Source organism: Petaurus breviceps, unplaced genomic scaffold (assembly GCF_028583685.1).
Source record: "Petaurus breviceps papuanus isolate PSGF00001 unplaced genomic scaffold, PetGlider_PUasm1.0 37, whole genome shotgun sequence".
Taxonomy (NCBI): Eukaryota; Metazoa; Chordata; class Mammalia; order Diprotodontia; family Petauridae; genus Petaurus; species Petaurus breviceps.
This window is the reverse complement of record NW_027186296.1, coordinates 26,798,762-26,825,414: the sequence shown is the minus strand read 5'-3', so window position 1 is coordinate 26,825,414 and position 26,653 is coordinate 26,798,762. Positions and strand designations below refer to the sequence as shown.

General features: G+C 35.1%; 1 protein-coding gene across 5 annotated transcripts in view; it reads right to left on the bottom strand.

Annotated features, from left to right (window-relative positions):
* The window catches only part of TCF12 (transcription factor 12), a 430,344-nt gene that overhangs the window by 82,322 nt on the left and 321,369 nt on the right, over positions 1 to 26,653 (bottom strand). For all 5 annotated transcript variants that reach the window (XM_069098132.1, XM_069098130.1, XM_069098134.1 and 2 more), the window contains exons 7-8: positions 7,495 to 7,630; positions 2,574 to 2,626 (exon numbers count right to left, since the gene is read on the bottom strand). In XM_069098132.1, the coding sequence (XP_068954233.1) occupies positions 2,574 to 2,626; positions 7,495 to 7,630 (189 nt within the window). The remainder of the gene's footprint in view (positions 1 to 2,573; positions 2,627 to 7,494; positions 7,631 to 26,653) is intronic.

Here is a 26,653-nt window from a genome sequence, read left to right as displayed (position 1 = left end):
ACAATGAAAATGTACATACTCTTTTTATTTTGGGTTTGTTTAATTCCTTATGATTCATATAGTAAAAATTGTTGGATTATTTTTCAGATAGAATTAATGTAACAAAATCAGCATTTCTGAAATTACAATTTCTCTAATTGCTTAAAATTTTTAAAAACTGACAAGATATTTCTTAAAACTCTACATTTATTGCTATTCCTGCTTGTCAAAATGTTTTTAATTAAAAAAATTAGATTGAGACAATTCTTTTACATAAAACACACCTGTAATAATTTCTAGAAATTACTGAGACTTTAGAAATATGATTCCCTCACATGCTTTTATTTTAAAATTTTAATTTCCAATTTAGAAAAATATATCCACCATTAAGTGATCTTGAAAATCTGTTAACACACTAAAATATTTTTAAAATAGTCTGAGTATATGTGAATCTCTGCAACATACCAAGTTAAAAATGTGTAGGTTTAAAATCAATACAACCTGACTTACTAGCATAATTCACTGCAAAATAATTACTCTAGGGTCTAGTTTGCTTAGTATTCTAATATTAATCTTCCAGCTCTAAATCTATGATCCTTATGTCAGTATCAAAGCTTAGAATAAAAATTAGGCTCTTTCCCTTTCTCCTCCTCCTCCATGGTACCTCTCAGATACCATATGCAACACTGAGAAATATTTTAAAGTACCAAGTAATGACTGCTATTATTACTAGGAACATATGGATCGCTGATGACCCCCAGCGTCTGTACTCAAACTATACTGTTCTATACTAGATGAATATGTTGTGTGTTGTGTGTGTAATATATAGATGTCTGAATTTTCCTGCTTTGGCTTCTTGAAATATGAAAAAACAAAGTAAGCAGGCATTAAAAATACACTGTTTATTAAAATTACTGCCAGATTGGAGGAATGAGCAAAATTTTCCATTTACTAATATGATTCCTCTACCTATATAGTCCTACTAAATTTTAATATGTAATAACTTTTATTAGTCTCATAGAGTCCTAGCAATAAATTACATGAAAATTGCACTGTTACATGTTTTAGCAGCTCTGTCATTTTTAATATAATTTCTGTTAATCTAGCAGAAATCATTGGTTATACTGTAAAGCCACCCACCCCTGCATAAGCACACAACTGTTAAAATGTAAATTGCCCAACTATTTTTAGCTGCTGCTGGAAAAAAAAAAGCTGTCCTCGAGAATAATGATTTGAGGTATTGTGTTCATTTTGTTTATCAAGCAGCTATTCAGCCTCTAGTGGGGCCCAAGTGCTTAGGCAAGCAAAAGCTTTTTAAGAATGCCTGCAGCTGCAATCCAGCCTTCCAGGTAGGCTGCAGGTTCAGAGCACAGCTGCCCCAGGCTGCATCAACTCAGATCCATCTGGAACCGAGTTTCAAAGAGGATTTCAAATTCAAGTTTTTGGGCACTGGACAAAGGATGGTGGTGGTGAGGTGAATGGAACCCAATAACTAAAAAAAAAAAAAAAAGATACTATCTCGACTTGGGTCTTAATACATAATAAAAAGATCAGACCTATTTTGCTCTTTCTTTGGGACTACTTGCTAAGCCGGATGTTGCATTCAGTTTATACCTCGATGAGTTATGACTCATCCAGCAGCACCTGCGCCCATGTGTTAAGTACTGCCAAATAAAAAGCCCACCATCCATTTACACAACAAAGAGATGTACCCCCACAAGGCAACAGTGCCTCAAATATCCCCTCCCCCCCATTTGTTCTAAGCAAGGAGGGGTGGAAAAATCTTTCTTCATTACACAAGAGATTTTTAAACCTTACATGGATTTATAATGTGGATTCATTTATAAACAATTTTGTTCCTTTAAAGAATAAAGCATATTTAATAGCACAAACACCCTTATAGCATAAGATTATCACAGCCATTAATGATTTTTCCACCAAACCTTTCCAACCTTTTTCATCAAAGCCCTAAATTCTCAAAGGATACATTTTTGAGCAAAGAGGGATCAACAAACTAGTTGCTTGAAAGCTTTCCTGATGCTAGGCTGAAGTTAGGAAAGGCTTAATGAAGGCTTTAAAATCCACTAGGGCTTCACAATGAACATCTGACTTGGTGATTTATGCATATTAATAACCTCAGTCCTACAGAGGCAAGCTGAGCCGAACATGTCCTCCGAATCTTAATGTCTTCAGCTCCATTGGGATTATTACAAATGTAAATTTCTAAGATTCTCAGCTATTAATCTCTGTCTGTCCTCCTGTTCAGCAACATAATGACTAATTAAACATCAAAAGACCTGTACAGGAGATCTTCTTTGACAGCTACCGGTCTAGCCTTCTTCCCAAGAGGCAAATTCAAATGACAGGGACATGGGGTAAGAGCATATGAGTGAGCTACAAATCATGGCAGTGAAAGCTAGAAACTAAACATCAGATGTGGATTCAGACCTAACAAACCTCCTCAATGATTCAGTTAGGCTATTTACAATCACAAGACAAAGCAGTCCTAACAACACCAACTTATTCTCTCAAGAAGTAATCACTGAACCCTGGCACACAATCTGTTACCATCCAGTTAAAACACAGGTACTTACAGAAGAAGGCAAACCAGGAGGCACCTTTCTGACTTTCTTTGCCTGCAAAGGATCTGTATGCAGAAGAAAACACACTTCATCAGCACATTATAACAGACATAGAGAGAAACAACTAGTGTTCAGCTGTACAACAAAGCAACACAAGATTCTTAATGCTGCACGTCTTGTTTTCCAACTTTGTTTTTTGGCTATTCATTTAGCCAACTGTTCCCTTCTTGCTGGCTCTAAATAGGGCAATGTGAGGTGCACCCTGATTTAAAGTGGTGCCACGTGGGATTGCTACAAATCTCGTGGGCATGCATGGAGCCTCAGAAAAAGAATACTATAAATAAATGTGTGCACCAAAGGCATATGATGCAACAGGTTAAGAATGGAACTAAGGGCCATGTCCTTGTGTACCTGGTATGAGCTCAAGAACTGCAGTACCAGTAGGAATAAGGGCAGGACCTAGTGTTATGCTCCTCTGCATCTCCAATGGCAGGTAACTGACAGCAGTTAACAGGTATTCAATAAATATTTCTTGTCAAAAATGCTAAATTTGTTAATTAAAAAAATACCCATACCCTGGGTTCTAGGAGGAGTCAAATTAACATCTGCATATGTGCTACATAAAAAACAGACTTTAGGTGCTACTTAAGTTAAGAATTCTTAACTTGACCTTCATGGACTAGTCTATAGATTTCAGGGGTTTTGTGAACTTGATGGGGAATGTGTGTGTGTATCTTTATTTGCAATAATCTAACATAAATTGAGCATTTCCTTTAATTATTTAGAAACCTTATTCTAGAAGGGTGGAAGGGTCCACTAGCTTCACCAGAATGTCCAAAGGGTCCACGACACAAAAAAAGGTTAATAACTCTGGGTTTAAGGGGAAGATATCATATGCAATGTAAAAGAGCACAAACAATGATACTTTACAAAGTATTCTTGGTTTTTAGGTTAAATGGAAATATTGCCAGATGTTTTTGTCTTTCCCTGCATTATAGCTAACGAATGGTCATTGACAACTGTCTCAAATAGATTATTTTAGTACAAATAAAATCTAGCAGCCTTTGAATTCTCTCAAATTTAGGATGTAGGGGGCAAGGAGATACAATCAGTGTTCAAATTAAATACAGAAAAGGAAATATACAATAAATAAAAGTTAAGCTATGTTAGGAATACTAAGTTTTCATATTTAAAAACATTCAAGAAAAAATTGATGTTATCCTGATATTGCATATGATATTTATATAACAGAAAAAAGACAGCTAGACTGATACTTCAGAATATTGGTTAAAGCATATAGGAGAGTTTATGGTAAGAAAAAAAGCAAATAAACCAAAACCCTTAAAGAGTGTGTATTCAAAACTGCAATAGCATATTTTACACATTTTGGCTTTGGATGTTTACAGTTAATTCAAAGAAAAGTCTATTTAAAATTGAAATAACATTTCTGATGGACAAAATCATAATTATACCAATGTAAATAAAAAGAGAATTATTTTCATATGCCTACTCCTTCTAGATCTCCTATAAGTGCCATTTTTTCCTTTTTAGATTTACCTACATAATATTCAAGATTTAAAACCCAAGACTCCCATTCTTTCTTTTATAATATGGGTAAAAACAATAAGCAAATTCTTTCAAATCCTGTTAATCAAAACAAGGCCTAACTTTAAGTTTTTCAAAGGAACTCACTATTTGGAAGAGACAACACACAGGACAAAACTCTCTAAGGGACAATGTTTGATGTTTAAAAAAATGGGAATTATGGAAATACCTTCATAAACAAGCAAGGCATTTTTCTATGCCATAAATGGCATAGTACAACAATAAGACATTTAAATTTGTGTTGGGAATTCTCTTCAATGAATTAACTTTCCCAAGAGTCTGAAAAGCTTTTTTTAAAAAAATCAGCTTTTCAAGTTGTATGTAGAAATTTTAAAACCAAGAAGGAAAAAAAAAAACCCTTCATTAGCATCTCTGTCCATTCCCCAAGAGGCAGCCTGTATTTCCTTAAAACAGAATGTGCCAAAGATAAACAACATCTGGCACACTCTATATTTCTGAAATTTAAAGGCAAAATCTTTGTCCTTTGTGGGGCTTCATTGGAACTCAATGTTCCCAACTCTTCACAACCAAGAGAGTGTACCCTGAGCAAAAGCCACTCTCTTTTTACTAAGAATGTCAACTAGATACTGCTACTATTCAGACTGGAGTCTACCACTGTGATTCAAGGGAAGAGAGACTGCTATAGTTCAAGTCAGTTCATCCTTGATATGCTAAGAAACAACTATTCTATCTGGGTTCTTCCCTCAGTTACCTGCAATTCAACCTCCATGTGAAGAACTTTTTGTTTTTATTTTTTTCTGTTTTAGCTCATCCTCAGCTGTCACTGATTAATTTTATCATTTGTATTTGATCTGTAACCGAGGGTCTGAATGTGTTGTCATGATTTGTCTAAAAATTCTGGGCAAAACTGTGATAAGTTAAGGGATGTTTTGCAGGGAGTTCATTTTCCAGGACACTTAAACATCTGTTTGAGCGAAGACACTACTTCATCTTTATCTTCATATAGTCTAGTGCCTGGAACATTTCCTGGGACGTAGTAGGTACTTCAAAAATGTCTGTTGAATTGATTTGAATTATAAAGATTCAATATAGTGAAAGTCCAATTGAGTTTGAAGCTATATATAATGAAGAATGTCACTTCTCTGCTCAGTGAGAGGAACGTAGCATGAAAAGTCTATTTCTGGGCAGTAAAAGCATTTTACTTAAGACCCTTAGAAAGGCAGTATGGTGTAGACAGAGGGCCAGATGTGCAGTCAAGATCTTGGTTCATGTCCTGCTTCTGACACACACTAACTCTGTGATCATGATGCATGTGTGAGCAAATGCCTTCTCTTGATTAACTTCACCCCCTTGCACTACCAACTCTCACAGACTTTAAGTCACAGATAAATTTCTCATCTGCATCATCAAAGAAGTCTAGAGTTGTATACATCAGTGAAATCACAGGTCCTTATGAAAACACAATAGGTTCTTCAGGGTTTTCTGGCTTTAGTTGCTAGGAGACTCAAGGATCCTAATAATTAGGAAGGAGGAAGAATTCTTATCATAGTTAAAAAATGAAATTCCTAATGACATCCCATTGGTTCTGGTAACCCAAGAATATTGAGGATGGCGTACTGGTGAGAGTAAGCACTCTATTCTGAGCATGAACACCCTCATTTATGTGCAGAAGAAAGTTTTGTGGTAACATAACTACATTTTACACTCAATTATGGAAGAATCTCAATGCCCTAACAAAAGTGGGTTTTGTCTGCAAAGCTGATGGAACTAGGGATACTACAATTATTAGTTGCATTTGTATAGTACTTCAAGTTTTGCAAAGTCTTCACAAATACTACCTCATTTTATCCTCACTATAACCCTGGGAGGTAGGTGCTATTATTATCAACATTTTATAGATGAAAAAAAATTGAGGCAGATAGGAGGGTCAAATAGCTAGTAAGTGTCTGAGGTTGGATTTGAACTCAGATCTTCCTGACTCCAGGGCAAGTACTCTAGCTACCCAGTTGTCTACAATTAATATTGGCAACAAAATTTAATACGTGGATGTATTTTCTTTCTTTAGAGTAGGTGACTTTGATTTGGGAAGGATTATTTTTCTTTTTGGAGGGGGAAGGGCAGGGCAATTGGGGTTAAGTGACTTGCCCAAGGTTACACGGCTAGTAAGTATTAAGTGTCTGGGGCGGAATTTCAACTCAGGTCCTTCTGATTCCAGAGCCAGTGCTCTATTCACTGTGCCACCTAGCTGCTCCAAGGATTATTCTTAACATGATCATGAATAACAATTTATGTACCAGAAATTTTAGTTTTCTCATCTGTATAAGAGTAGTGCTCAGAAATGGAGACTGGGATTTAAAAATAGAATGCAGAATCCTGAACTGACAGCAAAAATAAATCAAGGGAATGCAATCCATCGAAGTCCCTTTCCTGGTTTATGAGTCTGACTAGTTTGATTTGTTTATAAGTTTACTAGATATTTTAAAGGGGAAAAAAAGAAAAGAAAAGTCCTCTGTGGCAGAGAATTAATTTAGAAAAGTAATTTCCTGAAATGAATTTTAAAAAACCTGAACCAATGAACTAATGTTTATTGAGTGCTGACTTTGTATAGAGTACCATAACTACTGATAGACTGGAATATACTGAAAGAGGATAAAAGTAAACACACCAAGTATTAAAGATTAACTCTATAAAAGAAACCAGAAGTATTTGTTAATTAAATCAAAAAGTATCCATTAAGATTTGCTTACTTGGTGTTCACAATGTTCTTGTCATATGTGAGATTTAAAAAATGGAAGGTGTGATACCTGGCCTCAGTGAACCTTCAAAGAATTATAACTCATGTTTACGTGAGCACTTCACGAAAAGTGATTTATAATTTGTGGACTGAAACAATGAATAAGACCAATTCCTATTGCATTTAAAATTCTCAAATATGATCTTTTCATTGCAAGGGGACACAGATGGTCAAGTTGGATTTTGTTCTTCAGTTTTCTTGGTAAGTCAACAATATCACTGACTTGTTTAAATATTAGAGAGAGAACTTTTAAAGAGAGATAAATTTTAAGTTTTTATAATCTAAAACTTGTATAAAAATAAACCATATTAAATGCAGAAGAATCAGGATCATGTTTGTGTTCTACATGTGCTCTACATCTCTCCCAGAGAGATATTAATGATAGAATGGATTACATTTTAAGCAAATAGATTAATCTCCAACTTCAATATAATTCCTCAAATACCAAATTCCGTAGGCCTAATGACTTTTCAGTCTCCTCTAAGCAGGAACACTTACGGTATTTTGGGCAAGAGAAGAAATTAAACAAAACTTGGACTTGAAGTTTCACCTAAGGACAGTGCATATATTTACCAAGTGCTGAAGAGTCATGCAGTGGTCTTCTTCGAGAACTGGTGGCAGAAAAGGAATAATATGGTGTCCCGGCTTTTCCTGAAGATGATAACTGTGCTGGGCTCCCAAGTCCTATATCTTGTCGTAGGAGGCTGGACTGTTAAAAAAAAAAAAGGCAAAGGAAACCTAGTCACCTTTCTAAAATAAGAGAGCTTTTACAATACCACTGACTCTCAAGTATTTAAGGGGTGAAAATTTGTTGCTTCTTTGTTCCTCTTTTCACCTGCTTCTTGGTCACTGCATTAGCCTGTCTCCCAGAGAGACAGGGAAAAAAATAAGGAGCAAGGTGAGACTCTACACTATTTTGCCAACTGTTCTGGCAAAAAAACCATAGGGGTCACAGAGGTCAAAGTTAAAGCTCTTTCCACTGTCACCCACTGCTTTGAAGAAAAAAGCAAACTGTTTAAAGAAACTGAGAAAGAACATTTTCAAATGATCTGGGGCTCTAATGACTATGTTTGGTTTTCTGTGCACTAAGAATGAACCATTTACTCATTTAGTTTTTTTTTCCCCTAAATAATTTTGAATCAGTCTGTCTTAAGGAAAGCTTAACAGAAATCTTCTATGCTGTCAGTACTGGGAAAAATATAAACTTCATTATGATAGGAGGCATTATGTCATGCTATGGTCAACCAAAGACATTTCAAAGTCTAAGTAAGTTTAAAGAACAGAAATGAAGTAGGGGCTAGCTAAAACTATTGCCCTTTACAAAAAGGTGCTAACTACTACCTTTATGACTTTGGGCAAGTCAAAAAATTAAAGTGAACTTAAGCCTCCATATTCTCATTTCTAAAATGAGAACTTTGGATTAGATGATGCCTAAGGTCCTTCTAGCTGAGCTTCTCTCAGTGTATTTAAAATATATGAATACAGTGGAACTGCATTTTACAGGAGGCTTAGGTTCCAAAATCATCTTGAAAGGCAGAAATCGTACGGTCAAAATTACCCCCAGGAAATCCCTTTAATGGTCCATATTACATAGCATAATACATCATCTTTAGTCATAGCTGGAAAGTTAATCAGTCAGTAAATACTTATAATACCACCTACAATGTGCCTGGCACTGTGCTAAGCTCTAGAGATAAAAATAAAGGGAAAGAAACCAGAGTTTCTATAGAATGCAGTCTGCTCCAAAGAGAAGATAAATCTGAGATCATTGCTATGGAAACAATTAAATGTAAATTTTATTTTTCACTTCATATATTCAGCTAAGGCATCAATCAGGAGAGAGTAGTCAATCAACCAAAAAGCATTTAAATGTTGCACTATGTGCCAGATACTAGGGATACTATACCTTGTTTGATACAGTATCTATTCCTATTTCACTGGACCTCAAGCCAGGAAGATCTGAGTTCAAATCTTCCTTAGACTCGTACTATGTGACACTGAGTAAGTTGCTTAATCTCTTTTGGCCTCAGTTTCTTCATCTATGAGATGGGAATAACAAAAGCACCTACCTCCAAAGGTTGCTGTGAGGATAAAATGAGATAATATTTGTAACATACATTGTGAACCTTAAAGTACTAATCCTTTCAAGCATCTTTCAACATAATGGGGAATGACAATTATATACAAAAAGTATAAACAGAATAAATAAAAAGAGAATAAATGCAGAGTAGGGAAATACAACCAATATGCCCACTTAAGTAAAAGAAAAGAAACAGGTAAAAAGACTTACTGAGCAGGAAAAATTATGATTAAGGAAAAATATTCTGGAAGGAGCTTCATTAATAAGTGATTATATTAGACAATAACCACCTGAAATGATTTCTTCCTGTTTCACCAAGAGTCAAAGGAGGACACAAGCAAATTAAAGGGAACATGGTAGGGGGCCTTTAAGCTGCCTAGCAATTGCTAGGAAGGACAACTCAGGCTGTTCCTCTCAAAAGCTCAACTACAGACATGAATATGAGATTCTAGAATCACACTTCGTGCTACAAAATGTTCCTATTACGAGACAAATACAAGAACCGAGACTAACCGTGGGAAATGTAGATTCCTATCTTCCATCATATGCTTATTTAGCAGAGTGATTCTGCTCACTCTATATAAATTGTTATTTTTCTGTGACCAAGCTCATCTAGTTGAACTCTCATAATTTAAATGTCTGTATGATGCAGTGCCATTGTATATGAAATGCATCATATGTGACAAACACTAATTCCAAAAGTCAAGTCTTTGTGATATTCCCAAGCATATGCAATGCATCACTCTATTTAATCGCACAGACCTCCATACTTAAGTAGGGTATACTTACTTATACAGTATATAAATAAGGTTAGCTCATGTGTTTGGAACGGGGTTGGGCAAACTAGAGCCCGAAGGCCAAATCTAGCCTACTGCCTGTTTTTGGACTGCCCTCAAGCTAAATATGGTTAAAAAAAAATTTTTTTTTAAACACAACTTTATTTAAAATTATAAACTATTCTTAGCTCATGGACCATAGTAAACCTTTGCTGTAAATCTCTGGTTTTAGTGTGATCAAGTTCCTCAGTAGGATAGTTCAACTTTGTTCTATTTCATATCCACAGATTATAACTTTAGCTTGGGTTAGCCTTCTTGGTAGAGTGGAAAGAAAACTTGGTTTAGAGACAAAAGACCTAGGCTCGAATCCTGCTGCTGATATTGACTACCTGTACTACTCTGAGCAAATAAAATTTCACTGGGGTTCAGCTCATGCACAAAATGAGGGTGGTAGACTAGATAGCCTCTGAGGGACATTCTGACTCTAGCTCTATGATCTTGCAAAAGTACGTCATAAAACAAAAGGCTGTGGCTGACGCAGTGCATATTTATTGCCCACTAATAGAAAACAACTCAGAAATATCTTCTGATGCTGAAAAAACCATCATCTTCAAACATATAGGACAATGTTTATTCATATATTCAAAGAGTACTAGTGGAAAAATGACTAACAGCACTAGGGGCTAAGCAGCAGGACCACCCCTGCTTTCCACTTCCTGGATCAGAAGATGGGAACAGATAAAGAAGGTCTCAAAAGGTAAAGGGTAATGAATTCATGCCAGAATTTCAAGAGATAATCTATCATTCATTGTCTTCACAGCCCTCCTATACTTGTCTGTTCTCATTCACATATTTTAAGCAGCTATCTTTCCTGCCACTTCTGAAATATTAATAATTATAATAACTAGCATTTATATAGCACTTAATATGTGCCAGTCACTGTGCTAAAGTGCTTTACAAATATTATCTCATTAGATCCTCACAGCTGAGGCAAAGGTTAAATGATTGGTCTAGGGTCACACAATCAGCAAGTATCTAAGGTTGGATTTGAACTCAGATGTTCCTAATTCCAAGTTCAGCACCTTAACCACCGTACCATATCTGCTCAAATGTTACTGATACTGATAAATATGTCCCACAGCTCTAGCAAAAGGCTCAGTGTAACTTTGGTAGTTATAGTCATGTACAGTAACTTTAGGGGCAGCTAGGTGTTATAGTGAACAGAGCACTTGGCCTGGAGTCAGGAAGACCAGAATTTAAATCTGGTCTCAGATACCTACTAACTGTGTGACTCTGGGCAAGTCACTTAATCCTGTTTGCCTCAGTTTCCTCATCTGTAAAATGAGCTGGAGAAGGAAAAGGCAAACCATTCTACTATCTTTGCCAAGAAAACCTCAAATGGGGTCATTTGAGTCACACATGACTGAACAATTAACAGTAACTTTGGCCAGAATAACAGTTGGTCTGATATTCACTATTAATGTCAAGGGGAAAAGTCCTAGTGAAATTTCTTCCCTTCTTTCAGTGCTCAATTACTTAAAACCAGACCTTTAAGATGCTTTGTTGCTTTAAATTTAATATAACCTCTTCAATCAACAATCAAAAACTGTGATCTAAACTAAAAGATAATACATTTTTCCAGAAAGATCCATATTTAAAAGCTCTATTTTTTCAGACCTTAATGGGATGGCATTTATAAGAGGAAATTCCTTTTAAAACAAGAGATATGAGGGTTGCATTTACCAAACAACATAAAATAGAAACTAAATGACACTGCTATGAGATGTTATCTTTCATACAAGTAGTTTTATATTTATCAAACAGTAGATGGATAAAACATTTTGCAGTAAGTTTGCCAAACAGATAAAGACATAGTCTTTTGTCCTTGTAAAAATCATGAACCAGGGGGAGGGTGAAGCAGGTAGAAAAAAGCAATCAATATAAATAAGGCAGGCTCTCTCTCCCTCCCTCCCCCCCTGCGTCCCCCTCCCTCTCCCCTCCTGTCTCTGATTCATGCTCCACACAGCTGTCAAAGTGATTTCTTAAAGTGCATGTCTGACTATGTCACCACCCTCCTCAGTAAACTACAGTGACTCTTAACTGCACCTAGAACTAAAATATAAACTACTTAGTGTGGTATTTAAAGGCCTTTAGAATCTGGTCCCAACCTATCTTTAAAGTCTCAGTTTGTAGAGTCCCTTCCTAGATTCTTTGGTCCCCAAACTTGTCTTCCTGGTCTACATACATGACACTCCATCTCCAATACTGTTTCTGTTCCTGTTCTCTGGCTGTTTCCCATGCCTGAAATATACTCTGTTCTTTAAGATTTAGGTCAAGTAGTAGTACTTTCTACATGAAGCTTTTCTTGATGGCCCCTGCTGTGAGCACCCTCCCTCCCAAGATTTTGTTCTTGTTCAGTCATCTTCTGTCTCTGTGACCCCATGTGGGGTTTTCTTAGCAAAGATACTGGAGTGGTTTGCCATTTTCTTCTCCTGCTCATTTTACAGATGAGCCAACAGGATCAAGTGACTTGCCCAGAGTCACACAGCTAGTAAGTATCTGAGGCTGAGTCAGAACTCAGGTCTTCCTGACTCCAGGCTAGGCACTCCATTCATTGCAGCACTGCCTAGTGGCCCCACTCTCTCCTAAGACTACCTTGTGCTTATTTAATACTTTTAAAAAATATACTTCTTGTCTTCTCCAACAAAATATAAACTACTTGCGGGGAAGGGACAATTTCATTTTAGTCTTTGTTATCCCCAGCACCTAGCAGGAGCTTAATTGTATTGGTTGATTACACTTTCCATGAAATAGGGTTGTTCCCCTTTATATCATCATGTGGGTTTTCAAAAATTTTTACTGCAGGATATATGAGTAGTTCAGAGGTTCAGACTAGCTCAAACTAATACAGACCTGTTCCAATAAATTCAGATCCATTCATCTGGTACAGACTAGTTTAAACTGGTTCAATATATACAGATGTGCAGTTCTGACTAGTTCAAACTGGTTAAAAGCAGATGAAAATATTTCAGAGCAACTGAAACCAGTACTGACTCTATTATAGGCTGAATAGGCTATTGTGGTCTAGCCTGGAAACCTATCTGCTATTTATAGCTTTGTTTCTATGAGAAAATGCATTCCAAGGTCTGAGCAACTGACATACCAGTGAACTTTGGGAACACATCCCTTTTGTAATTTGAGTACTAGCTGTCTATGCAAATACTTTCTGCATTTGTGTATAGTGGGCTTTTATGAAAGGTATTTACTTCTTGAAAATTTTAATGCAGCTAATTCTAACCAATAACAGGCCAAAAGGAGATATGGTTAAAAAAAAAACCCTAATCCTATAGCAAGTAAAAATTCACTGAACTTTTCTAACTACCTTTTCCAATCTTGCTACTTCTCCCCTGTGGAGTTATTCAACCTAGATCTAAAACCTTATGGATATGCAAAAGAAAACACAGATGAAACTATTTCTTTATATAGTAGAAAATGCAGCTTTGTTTTCTTTGTGATATATTCCAACATTATATGAAATTAAAAATAAACTTTTTTAGACTGTCTCTGTCCTTGAAGAGTTTACATTCAAGTGTCAACTGTAGCAAGAAGCCTTCCCAAGTCCTCAACCTTAGTGCCATCCCCCTGAGGCTACTCCCAATTTATCCTCTATATATCTTGTTTGTACATAGCTGTTTCATGTTGTCTCCCCTAGTCGACTATGAACTCCTTGAGAGCAGGGACTGCTTTGATTTTTGTCTTTCTTTGTATTCCTAATGCTTAGAATAGTATTTGGAACATAGAAAGCACTTAATAAAAGATAAAACAAATTATGTATGCATATTTACATACATATTCATGTATGTATATGAAATAACTAGAGGACAATATCTGTGGCAATAACCAAGAACTTGTTTTGTACTGCCTATTAATATTATCAATTAATATTCTAAACATTCAGTGGTGCTTTCTCCTCATTTTAGTCTTCAAGCTTTTAGCCACTACTCTCTCTCTATATTGTAGCATACAAAATAAGCTATTATATATTTTCTTCTGATAAAAAAAATAGATGTCAGCTCATCTTATTGATTTTTCTGCCTGTCTGAAGCAAATGAGAAGCAATATTGATTAGGACTGATCCTGTCCTGGAGGTATCTCATGCAAAAAGGAATATACAAATATCCCTGAGGAGAAAAAATGACTAGCAAAGCAGTTTTAAATTATCAGCAGCATGTTCTCTTTAGGCGAGGTTGCCTTAGGTCTCTTCTAAGGTATTAGTTCTCTGAAATGATACATCAGTTAGTTCTTAACACATTCTTTAAACAGAATGTTTGTATCTTTAGTCGGTTAGAACCTCATCTGCTAAACTTGTATTTAATTACTAAAGAATAATCAATGATGGGTTATCCTCCTGAAACACTGCTAATTCTTCATGGATTAATGTTATAACAAATTAAATAGGCATCTCTGCTAAATATTCTTCACTTTGAATTATACAGAACAAATACTCAGTTTGCAAACAAGCACCCCAAGATTTTTTAAAAAGAATTTTTCAAGGGTCCATAAGCCTCGAAGAGGAAAATAAAAACTCTACTGTATCACATTGCTGCCACCACCACCACCATAATAATGAAGAGAATACTTGGTCCAAAAAAACTGACCAGTGGAAATGAAATGGCAGTGGAGGTGACCAAAAGTAGTAATCAGTTTGCACTGCGCTATTTATCACTGCTACCTCTTCCTGATAATACAAATAGTCACTTTTAAAGATACCCCCTAGGGGACATGATGATGTGACTAAGAAGGTAAGATGCTAATGCCAACCAGTAAATAAAAGTGATGATCTTTTTGTGGTGACAAAAAATTGGAAACTAAGGGGAGGGGTCCCTATTAATGAAGGAATGGGAGAACAAATAATGGCATATGAGTATGATAGAATATTGCTGTGTGGTAAGAAATGACAAAGGGAATAGTTTTAGAGAAATCTGGGAAGATTTTATGAATCCATGCAGTGTGAAGTGAGCAGAACCTAAAGAACAATTGATAGAATAACAGCACTGTGAAAATAAACTTTAGAAGACTTAAGAACTCTGATCAATACAATGACCAATTTTGTTTTATAACTGAGTACTGCATTTAATCATATTATTTAATATGAGTGTTACTGAGTATTTATAACAGACTATTATGCTGAAATACGCTTCCCACCTCCTGATAGAGAAGTGATGACCTCAGGGTACAGAATAAGACATTTTTTCTGGACAGGTCCAAAGGGGGAATTTACTTTGCTTGGCTATGAACATTTGTTATAAAAGTTTTGCTTGATTGATAAATAAAAAGACAATAAATAAATAAAGTAAACAAATAACTATTCCACAAAATAATTGCATGTAGAAATAGAAAATAAAAGATCAAAAAGAATGAGCTGGGGATAGGAGCAAACTTTAAAGATTGTCACCTTCCTATTGTCTTTACAAAAAATAGCTGAAACCTAGGGAATACTGATTTGCTTCCTTGGAGCAACTTTAATTAAAATAAGCAGAGTTTTACTTAATTTCTACTCAATCCTGTAAATTAACTAAAAGCCTAATTAACATTGTGCCAGATTTAAAAAGGGTTAAGTTGATTTTGTGATTAAAGTTTTAAAGTACTATTCTGATGTCACTGTCTTTAAGTAATATTAAAGTTAATTTATTTTCTAGAAAAATAAGATAGAAGACTCCAAGTTACAAAATCAACATACCTCACAAATAAAAATAAATCTAATATAAACATATGTATGATATATAAATATATGTACACACATATATGTGCTTATCTGTATATACACACATACATACGTGTGTATATGTCTCCAGGGGGAGCCCTTGGTTTTAACATTCTATAGAATTCCATAATTTTCACATCCATTTGAATGGTATTCACTTTGAAATAATAAAGGCAGGCAACTATTCCTGGCCTTCTTCTGGGGGATATCAGTCTGAATCTAAATGGTAAAAGGGAATGAAATATAATTCCAATAAAAAAAAACAAAACTATTTCAACTATTGGAAGATTTTTTTCTCTGAAATTCTTTATGTTCTACTACATAATTTTCTATTAAAAACTTTTCCCCAGAGGAAAAGAAAAAGTAAGTTATGGTAAACAAATCCTCTTCTTTTGGTTTAAAGAATGATAGTAAGATAACATTAAAAAAAATCATTAAAACCCCAAATGATTCTCAGTGATTTTGACAGAATTAGACATAAAGGAGGAGCACATCACCTGAAGTCCCTGGAAAGCCTTTTTAGACAACTAAGATAAACATCTAATACATAAAATGTTGAACTTTAACTATTTATTAGTTTTCTGTTAATATTCCACAAATGATTAAAAAGCATACTGCAATAAACATTGAATTTGGAAAACACTGACATTTGTAAAATAATTGTATTATGATGTAAATGCATTTTAAATTGAAATTCTAGGGATATGTTAGCAATTATCAGCATGTTGTTAAAGAATTTTATCCTGAGAATCTCATTAGATAGTGATGCGAACTACAGTTGTTATCATTCTGAGAACAAAGGGATCTTGAATGAGTAATCAATAGCAACTGGCAGAAAATGAGACATTAATTATGATCCTCTCTAGTGTTTTGTCTCAGACAAGGTTTCATTAAATGCTTTGTGCTAACCTGTACAGTTTTGAGTCATTACCAACACATTGGACAATATATTATTTGGGGGGGGGGTGAATGGAGGGAGTGATCTCAAAACAAAATAAAAGAGAACTTGAGATGCTACTATTCTTTCTGTGGGTCAATCAAAACACACCAAACACCACTAACCAAATGTACGCTTTCTTCAAAATGTCTTAAATCTTATAATCTCTACATAGTCTCTTGAAAATTTAATTATCATCATCTATACCAAAAGAGTCATGCAGGTTTGAGAAGATAATGGCAGTCATCCATCAATTGTATCCTGCCACTGCAATCAGCCTAATCTTACTCACTGGAATGAAAAGAAAAGGGGTCGGGGGGGGGGGGGGAGCTACCTAGGGTACTAGCTACCTAAGTGCTGCCACATCATAAACAAAATAGCACATATTTAGTTTTCCTACCTTCCCTAATTATCATTAGCATATAGAAATTCTGAGATCTTGTCATACCTCTCCTCTCCTTTTCTTTACTTAAGCTTAAAACATATGTAAATCTTGAATCAGCTAAAGTGAAAACACCTATCTTTATAAAAGATGAAGAGGAAAAAACAGTTAAAAGATATGGTAAAAATCACTGGGATTGTAAGGTTCAAAGAGATATTAAAAATAAGTAAAATGCTACATACATTTTAATGTGCTATTAAAAAATGTTAGCTATTGTCTGTAAATGGGCTTTTGGGAAAGAAATATGAAACTCTCCCCAATTTCCTAGACATTTTTATCATTCTCACATACACTATATCTGAATAAGTGGCAGGACTATAGCTTTTACTTGGCATTTATTATATGCTATTTTGTATGTATTGTTAGTAACTTTCCATGTCATTCATAAAATTAGATCTTAAGCACTTCCAGGATGGGAACTGTCTTACACTGTTGTAGCTCTCTCTAGCAGGGTTTTGCCATAAACAGGAAGTCTTTGTAGATTAAAATGGGTAAAATTATTGAAAAACTGATTGGGGTTCTTTCCACAAGAAAACCACCAGTATATATTTTGTGCCTTTGCCTTACTGAGATAGAAATTTGAAGGAAGGAATGTTTCAATATTTAAAAAAATTCTTTGAAGTTTCTACTTTGAAAAAGATTCTTCTGATAGTTTTTTCTCAGACAAAAGTATGAATGGGGACTGTGCCAATGGTTTTCCTTTGGACAGAAGTGCAATTGATTTTTCATTAATTTTTTCTTATGTAACATTTAAGGACAAAGCAGTCTCTGAGGAAGGAGGAATTCTTTTCATTAATAACAAAATGAAAAGTAAAAAGATGTCACATGTTGGGCAGGAAAATATTACCATGCAGCAATTTTTAACATACAGCTTTGAAGTAAAGATCCAATAAAAAAATTCTTGTGAAATCAGTGGGAAAAATCACTATTGTACTAACAGAGTTAAGGTAGGGTTGAGATAAGCACAGCAACCAAAAAACCTCCCTATTTTTTCTTAACTTACTAAATTTAAATGACATGGAATTTTCTCTGGGATTTTATATGTAGGAAGGGAAATCTTTGAAATATCTCAAAATTAAAAGTTAAACGGTTTTAAGAATGGTCTTTGGATAATGAAATAGTTCAAAATACATTAAAAATTTCTTGACTAGAGTAATTTAAAAGCACTAAGAGTAGAAACTTATTTTTTAAATAAAATTGGTAATGTTATATGAGTCAGGTTAACTAAGTATTCTATTGGTGTTATTCTTTGGGGATTTCTCTATATTCTTTAAAAGCATTCCTTTTTTTCATTTTTTATGAACTTGACAAACAACACACATGAACATTTCCATAATCAAAGAAGAAAGAGAACTGAATAGAAAACTACAAATCTTAATATATAAGCTTGTTCTTTCAAAAGCATGTATTTAATTTAACATAATAGCTATTCTTCCTTCTATGTTTAAGCCATTTTTTGTATTTCCTTCAATAGCCTTGTGTATTTTTTCTTAGATGTTTCATTGGTGCTCTTGAAATTTTATATCCTTACACCAAACTGATAAAAGCTTTAGTGACATTATTTTTCAATGGCCAAGAAAATTACCCTCAGACTCTGGGTATGGAATGGAAGATCTATAAGAGAAAAACAACAAAGTCTTTGGAATATGTACCCTTTCTTAAAACAGTTTTGTAACACTTATTCCAATTACTAATAGGTTTCTTTTTAGAGTTCCAAAACACAGGATTATATAGGACACACTTTAAATCATCTAAGTTATGTCATTGTTTCTACGTTGAGGAGAAGACCAGCAAAAATGACAGAAATTAATTGGAGATATTGCAGGCATCACTTTTTGACCCTCCTACGAATTAGAATCACATTGCCAGGGGCTAGTCTCTGGCATACACTGTCCCCAGTCATTGGCTATGCCTTTCCATCTAAAGCATTATAAACATAAGATTATCTATTTGGAGAGACTCTACATTTTCTTTCAAAGATGAATTTTAACACTCCAAGTCAGGTAACAACTAGGATGCAGATATTGACCCCAGATCTCTCATATTGTAACCTATTTGCCTTTTTTAATTCTAAAAGGAAACGGAAATTGAGTATCAAGTTTGGAGAGGTAGTATATGTTATAATGTAAATGATCCTGGACTTGAAGTTAGGATATGTTTAAAATTCAACTTCCTTTTACTACCTGTGTGACTGAGGGAAAGTTACTTAATTTCTCCTACCATCAGTTTCTTCATTTGTATGGGGATGATATTAGTCATCATACCTATGTCACGGGGTTGGTGGAAGGAGAGTTTTTGTGAAACATAAACTTCTCACTTGGCTGCACTACTTTAGGGGGCTTCTCCAACATACCCCTGAGCCAGGTACCTCCCCCAGAACTCCCACTTCCCAGTGCTTTTCAGATTGCTTCAGTGTGTTGTCTTCCCCCGGTTAGACTGTAACCTCCTTGAAGGCAGGGACTGTATTTTTTGTATTCATATCTTCTAGCACTTAGCACAATGGCCGGCACATAGTAGGCACTTAATAAGCATTTACTGATTTGATATATATGTGAATTATCATCATTACTGCCATCTTGTTCTTATCTTTTTAATGAAGTTCAGACAGGAATGTTCTTGGAACAAGTTGCTATCCTGCCACTATTTTTTTATATTTAATGATATATGGACTATCGTCCAGGTGGACAAAATAACTATTAGAATGTAAGCTCATCCTTTGGAGGCTCAATGAAAGCATCCTTTTCACAACTCCAGTGACAGACAGGACAATATGGATGTTATATACCTCATCCTGTTCCTGTATAATCTGGATATCTTCTGCCAAGACTCTGTTCTGTGTAAATTGGGACTACAGTATTTGGTTTGATGATATCTATTAAAAAAGTTATTCTTAAATTTTTATGGATCGATGTTATATCCAGGAGAATGTGGACAAGAGTTCAGTCTACAATAATGGTCCAGTTCCAATACAGTTTATTAGCTGAGTTCTCTCAGATGGTTTGAAGTCTGTATTTCATAAAACAGAATGAGCCTCTAATTGTAATTTGAGCCACCAGGTCACATACTTCGAGGTATTTTAGTGGGGACTAAATTTTTTGCAGCTTGAAGAGAAGAAGCATGGTCTCTACTGTCTGCCTAATCTGAACTGGTCACCAAGTCTTAGTTCCTTAAGGATAACCCTTCTGCAATTCCTGATGGCAATGATTTGGTATTGTTATGCTAAAATAAACCTCTGTTTCCACAAACAAATCCACATGACTCAAACACTTGTCTAATACCTTTTTGTTAACATGCTGTTGACTGGCTTCATGTGGACACTGCTGATAGAATGTTGTTTTTTTTTTTTTTATTCCATTCTTGTTTTTTTAAAAGTCATTTTATAGGCTCCTTCTGGAGATAAATCATTTTTGGTAAAAACCAAGAGATCCAATAGTGTCTATCTGTTATCAGTTTCTACGATTACTTCAAGTGATGGCTAGTTCTAAAATTATTTCTGTAGGGCTTAGACCTGTTTATTTTGTGTTCTAAAAATAGTTATCAATCCTCTTCCTCCCTAATGGTGAGGAAATATTACCATTTGTACAGCTTCTTTTCTGATCTCTGTATTTCATTGTTATTGTAGGGGTTTTTGTGAAAATACTTTTATATCAGTTATAGTCTACTTTGCAATTCCAAAAGTGACATTAAGATCGACACTGTGTGAGTGTTGTGTGTTTTAAATGTGTTCTCATTCAGTTTTGATTTCAGGATGCTGATAGTATCTTAACGTACCCAGCCACAGCCTTCTCTTTGATATTTTCACACTTGATATGTCATGCTTTGGAGAAAACCACGGCATGGCTATGTATCGCCTTAATCCTTTGATTCAATGTGGCCTCTGAAATTTGGATGAAAACAATTCATTTCTTTCTCCATGAAGTATATTAAGAATTATACACTTAAGGAAACAAAATGACATTTTGATATCATTGGTGAAAGATTTAATGAGATCAAGGAATTTCAATTTAACAAAGATTTATTAAATGCCTGCTATGTGCCAAGCATGTGGTTAAGCACTGAGAATTCAAGGAAAAGCAAGAAACCATCCCTGTTCTCAAGGAGCTCAGCACCTAATCGGAGAGGCAATTTATAAGCAACTATGTAAAAGTAGTACTTATAAGATAAACTGAAGTTTATATCAGAGGGAAGGCCCCCAAATTAAGGAGGACTAGGAAAGGCTTCTTGTAAATGGTGGAACTTTACCTGGGATTTGAAGGAAGCCAGGGAAATCAGGACAGGGACATGAGAAGGGATACAGCTCAAGGTATGAGAGGTAGCCAATGAAAATGTTTGCTGACCTGACTTTAACTTGTTTAAACAATGTATATTTAATGGTGTTTTTTTTTCCTCCTTCACTGGAACCATATACCTTGATGTCATCTATGTATAAGAACTGATTAATAATATGATTTGCTTTTATTCCCTCTTCAATTTGGAAATCATACATAGCTCCACTTATAAGAAATGATAATGTGTTTAAGAATAAGAGAATCACAGTGGGCTTACTGTCTCCCTGATAAAACATCACATTTTATAGAAGTCATACTTGCCACTATTCTGCTGGTAGCATTTTTTAAATAGAAAAGTTTTCCATGTGGACATCAAATACTCCAGTGCCCTCACTATACTTGGGTTTATTTTATGTATTTGCAGTACACGAATATGTGATAAGGACAGAAGTGAACCAAAGGCTTTGTGGCAAAGGATGCTATAACATTTTTACACCTCTGGTCAAATACTATTGCATTCATTAAAAATGACTAAGTAGATACTCGCTTTTTCCGAACTGCTTTCTTTTGGCATAATTGATCTATTAATGAGTCAAGCTGTCAAACTCAAAAAAGCCTCTTAAAATTGTAATCTATGAATGCCTTCTTTTTCAAAATTATATGAGACAATATAGTTGTTTTGTGACTTACTTGATTAGATATGATTTCCTGAGTCTACATTAAGTGAAGATCTCCAATGGATATTATCATGGTTACATCAGGATCATGTATATATACATCATGTATATAAACAGTAATTGTTTCTGTGCCTTCTCCTTTCCAAGTCAAATAACTACTATTTTGTTAATGTTTCCCCATAAATTTTTCATTAAAATTTTATCAAAGTTTTTATTTTCTCTTTGGAAACTTGTATTCCAGTCAATTTTTTAGTATGCTAAATATCACATATTTAAACATTAAAACTATATTTTTCATGAATGTTCTGTGATCTTAAAATGAGAGGTCTCTTTGTAAGGAATCTTCAAGGAAAAGTAAAATCATATCATATGGAGTAACTTTACTCCTTGTTTTAAAGTTTTCATACAGTTAAAAGTCTCAGGCTTTGCCTTGCAGTTTCACCTATAAGAGGAACAGTTATAATTCATATATAAAATACTAATATAGAATTCTATCCTTAAACAAAATAATGTCATATTTAATGTTTTATACAGATAATAGAAGAACTATATGAATATATAAGACAAATAAATTATATATATATCTATATCTATATGAATAGTACAAAACATCTTGATCTAGGAAGCAACTCGTATTACTAAAGAGTTGTGCTTAGTTGGTGAACTCTGCTTTAAAACATAAAGGCTGAATTGTTCTAATACTTTTTTTTAAATGTTTTGTCCAGTTATGGATCAAGGGAGCTGACTGGTAAACTAATTTAACTAAGCACAAGCTTAATAATTCCTAAATGAGGCAGAGGCTTTTGATTATTAAACTGCCTGCTTCAGAAATAAATATTTTCTAGGCATTTTCCACTTCTAATACAATACCTTTAGAAACTGGAAAAGGTCTTTGATCAATGCATTTTTAATACTGTATATATAGAATCAAATGAATACAGACCAGAAATGCAGAGGTTATACAGAAATGCAGGCTTGGACTTTCGTATCTTAAGATGTTTATGTGTATGTATATATGCAATTCGAATTTCTATAAGGGAAAAAATTAAAAACAAAGGGTGATGTGTGTGTGTGCGCGTGCACTTTTAACTCCATCTGCTTCTTTTCAAAAGCTACATAGGCAGATTTTTCACAGAATTACTCACTATATGACTCCCTACCAGAGTAGAACTAATTCTTAGCACCTGCTACCCACCACACTCAGGGATGTCTTCACTGATTATCTTCAAATGGTCATCTCTAGTTTCAGGAAAGTCAAGCTTCTAGCATGGATTTTTTTAAATTTACTTTTCAAACAGTTTTTATACATAGGCTCTTGAGCTTGATAATAAAAAAAAAAACTAAAGCTACTGTAGGCTATATGGAAGACTGTAAAACTATTTTCTTTTATTTACATTAAAATTAAGAGGCTTAACCCCATGGCCTCCTCCAAAATGAGTTTTTAATGTCACATAAAATCTGGATACCCTATGTGTCATCTAAAGGGAAAAACAGGCTTTCTTTGTGAGTCAGGTATAAGGACCAATAAATACTTTTTACTGACCATATAGCAAGCACCCTGTGCATTCTGGCATCAAAGACTTTAAAATATTTGCTGATAAAATTAAAAGTTGAAATCTAACTGCTTTCAGGATCCAGACTTTATGTGGATTGTATTTTTTAGTAGTTTTGTTTTAGGTTTTCTTTACATTGGAGCATTTTAAGTATCAATTTTAATCATTTGGAAAGTTCATTTCATATTGAGAACTTTTAAAATTCTACCCTAAAAATAGAGTATAAGTACAGTTGGGAGAGGATGGAGCAAAAGCAGTATTCAATAATATTTCCTTAAGCACTTTTTTTTTGTGTACTGAATGTGGTGACTTTATTGATGGTACACAATACAAGACTCTAGACTTCTCCCCCCTACTACACGGGTGCTCTGGGTCAAGGATGTGAATGCGATATAAGATCCCTAGCATAGAAACTTAGGTTAGGAATATAGGCTCCCCCAGTGGGGGAATCTCCTTTTTTTGCCTGGGGATGAAGGTCCATGACTTTTCACTTTACTTCTTCAGGCAACTTCTTTTTCTCTTCATATTAAAGGAAATTTATTACATTGCCTCAAAATGCCTCTGCCCTAGGGTTGAGAGTTAAGGAGCTGAGATGAGAGTAAGATATAAGGAACAGGAGAGGGTAGGATCATAGGTTAAGAGTGGAAGTGAACCTAAGAAGTCATTATATAACAGATGAGGAAGCTGAGGCTTAGAGAAGGAAGGATACTTCCCCAAGGTATGAAGACAGAAATTGGAGAATGTGGGGAGAAAAACAGAAGTGTCAAAGATGATGACCTGGGGAACTCTTCTTAGGTCTGCAGTTGTCCCTGTTTTTTTCCACCCACTTTTAAAAATGCAAAAGTCACATAAGAATGTATGATGGTTCTGCTGGACAGAAATGTATCTTTATCACATGAGCAAGGTTAGGCATAATTGGTGTAGGGAAAAAAACAATAGGTTCAGAATGGGTAGGTCTAGAACCAGGTCTGATACTTTCAAACTGTGACGGTGACTGTGACCACATCACTTAGCACCCCCAAGCCTAAATTCTCTCATCCAGGAATAATAATACTCATAAGTCACAAGGTTTGTTTTAAGAAAAGTGTTGTTTGGTTAAAAAAAAAAGCTGAAGTGTCATATAAATGTTAGATCAATAATAATAGTAACACTGTATCAGGCTATTCTACCTTTTCTCCATCTCCTACAGGGAATTGTAGTCAAGAGGGTAGCTCCTCATGGTGGAAAAAGAGTTGGTGAATAGCTCCAAACCAAGTTCTTTTTGGGAAAAAAAATCTGCCATTGGAAAGCCAGGAGCCCCAGTGCATTTTGGGGTGTAGCAGGCAAGTAGGAATCATTTCCACATCAGCTAACTGGAAAAATTGTGGAGAAAGATAGTATTTGGTCAGACTGTAAACACTGTTAGCTTTATAAGGGAGAAATAGGGATAAATGTAAAGTTAATTATTTTATTGGTGGCAGCCCACTAAATGACTGTTCTATATAAATGAGCAAGTAAAATTTCATGTACTTTAACTGGGGTGTTATTGCAAAGTTTTAGCCAGTGATTCTCTCTGGAGGTGTATTATTACTATTGTAATACCTCAACAGCAAAAAATAAATCTTTAACAATGTTTGCTTCAATATACAGGCACTGGGGTATGGAGATCCATCTTGCCTTACCAAAAAGTCGGAGGGGGTATGGGGGAGGATATAGGAGGGAGCAGATTGGGGGAGGGGTATTCAGTGGGATCGCTGTTTTGGGGTGTTGGGTAGGGGAAAGACGGGGAGAAAATTTGTAACTCAAAAATCTTGTGGAAATGAGTACTGTAAACTAAAAATAAACAAAAAATTAAAAAAATAATGTTTGGTTCAGTTTACATTTATTGGTTTATTTTCTTTTCAATAAGCCTTTCATTTCAAGCTTCTACTGCTCACAGAATTCTAGACATTATAAGACATGGGAAAGAATATAAAGTTCTTGTCCTTAGAGTACTCCCAGTCTTTTAAAGGGAATCTTTTATGTATCAAATAACGGGAATAATAATTGTGAGAGTAGTCTGCCTATGTAGCTTTACAAAAGAAGCAAATGCAGTTAAAAGCATGTGTACACACACATATACATCAACACCATCACTATGCTTTGTTTTAAACTTTCTCCATTTCTTAGCAGAGATTAATAAGGGACCTTTTATATAATACAAGAGAATGTAGTAGCCTCACCTAAAGAAAGCTGTAGAAACCACAAATCTGCCCATGTCCTACTCCTCTTCAAGATGCTTTATAGTAGCTTCCTATTCTCCTTAGGGCAGATATTAACTATTAGAAATTTAAAATTGTTCACAGTCTGTCTAGCTCCTACCTAAGGTATTTCACATTACAATTCCTCACATACTCTGATATTCTGCCTAAGTGACCTCTTAAAAAAATCTATCTGCCAACCAAACTGAACAGTCATCTAGATATTTAGAGCGTGCTAGGCACAATGCTATGCACTGGAGATATAAAGAGAAAAGTGGAAAAAAAAAAACAGCTCCTCCCTCAAGTCCCTGCTATTCTAATGTGAAAGAGAACATCTATTTCTAAAAGCATATACAAGATACATATAGTGTAGGTGTAAGGTACCTCAGTAGGGGGTAGAAGCAGGAGAGAACCATCAAAAGGCCTCCTGCAGAAGGTGGCATCTGAGCTGAGTTTTGTGAAGAGTGAAAACATTCTAGGAATGGGGAGCAGCTGGAGCAAAATAAGGGAGGGTTCAGTGCTAGTAGGACTGTATGGCTGAACCACAATGTACAAGAGCTGGAGAAATTAGTAAGAAGGCTAGAATAGGAAGGGGTTAAGTTGTAAAGAATTTTAAATGCCAACAGAGAAAATTACAGTTTTATTGCATAATCTCAAATGGGCCCTCAATGCAGCAAGGCAATCTTTTTACACCTCCTTAAACAATTCACTCTTCCTCTCACCACGAGCAGCTATTTGAAACTTTTTCATCCCTGCTGAAGCCACCTATGACTTCAGCCTCCCCCTGCTATTATTCTCTTTAGCTGAGGACCTTGCCTCACACTTCACTGAAAAAGTGAAGCTATTCCCTAAGAACTCTCTCTTCTTCCCTCCTAATCTCATAAGGCTCAAATGTCCTCCTTCACTATCACTTCTTTTACTCCTATCTCACATGAAGATGGTCCTTCTTCCTTGCCAAGGCAAACTCTTCCTTCACCCTTGATCCCGCCTTCTCGTCTTCTTCAGCAGACTACCCC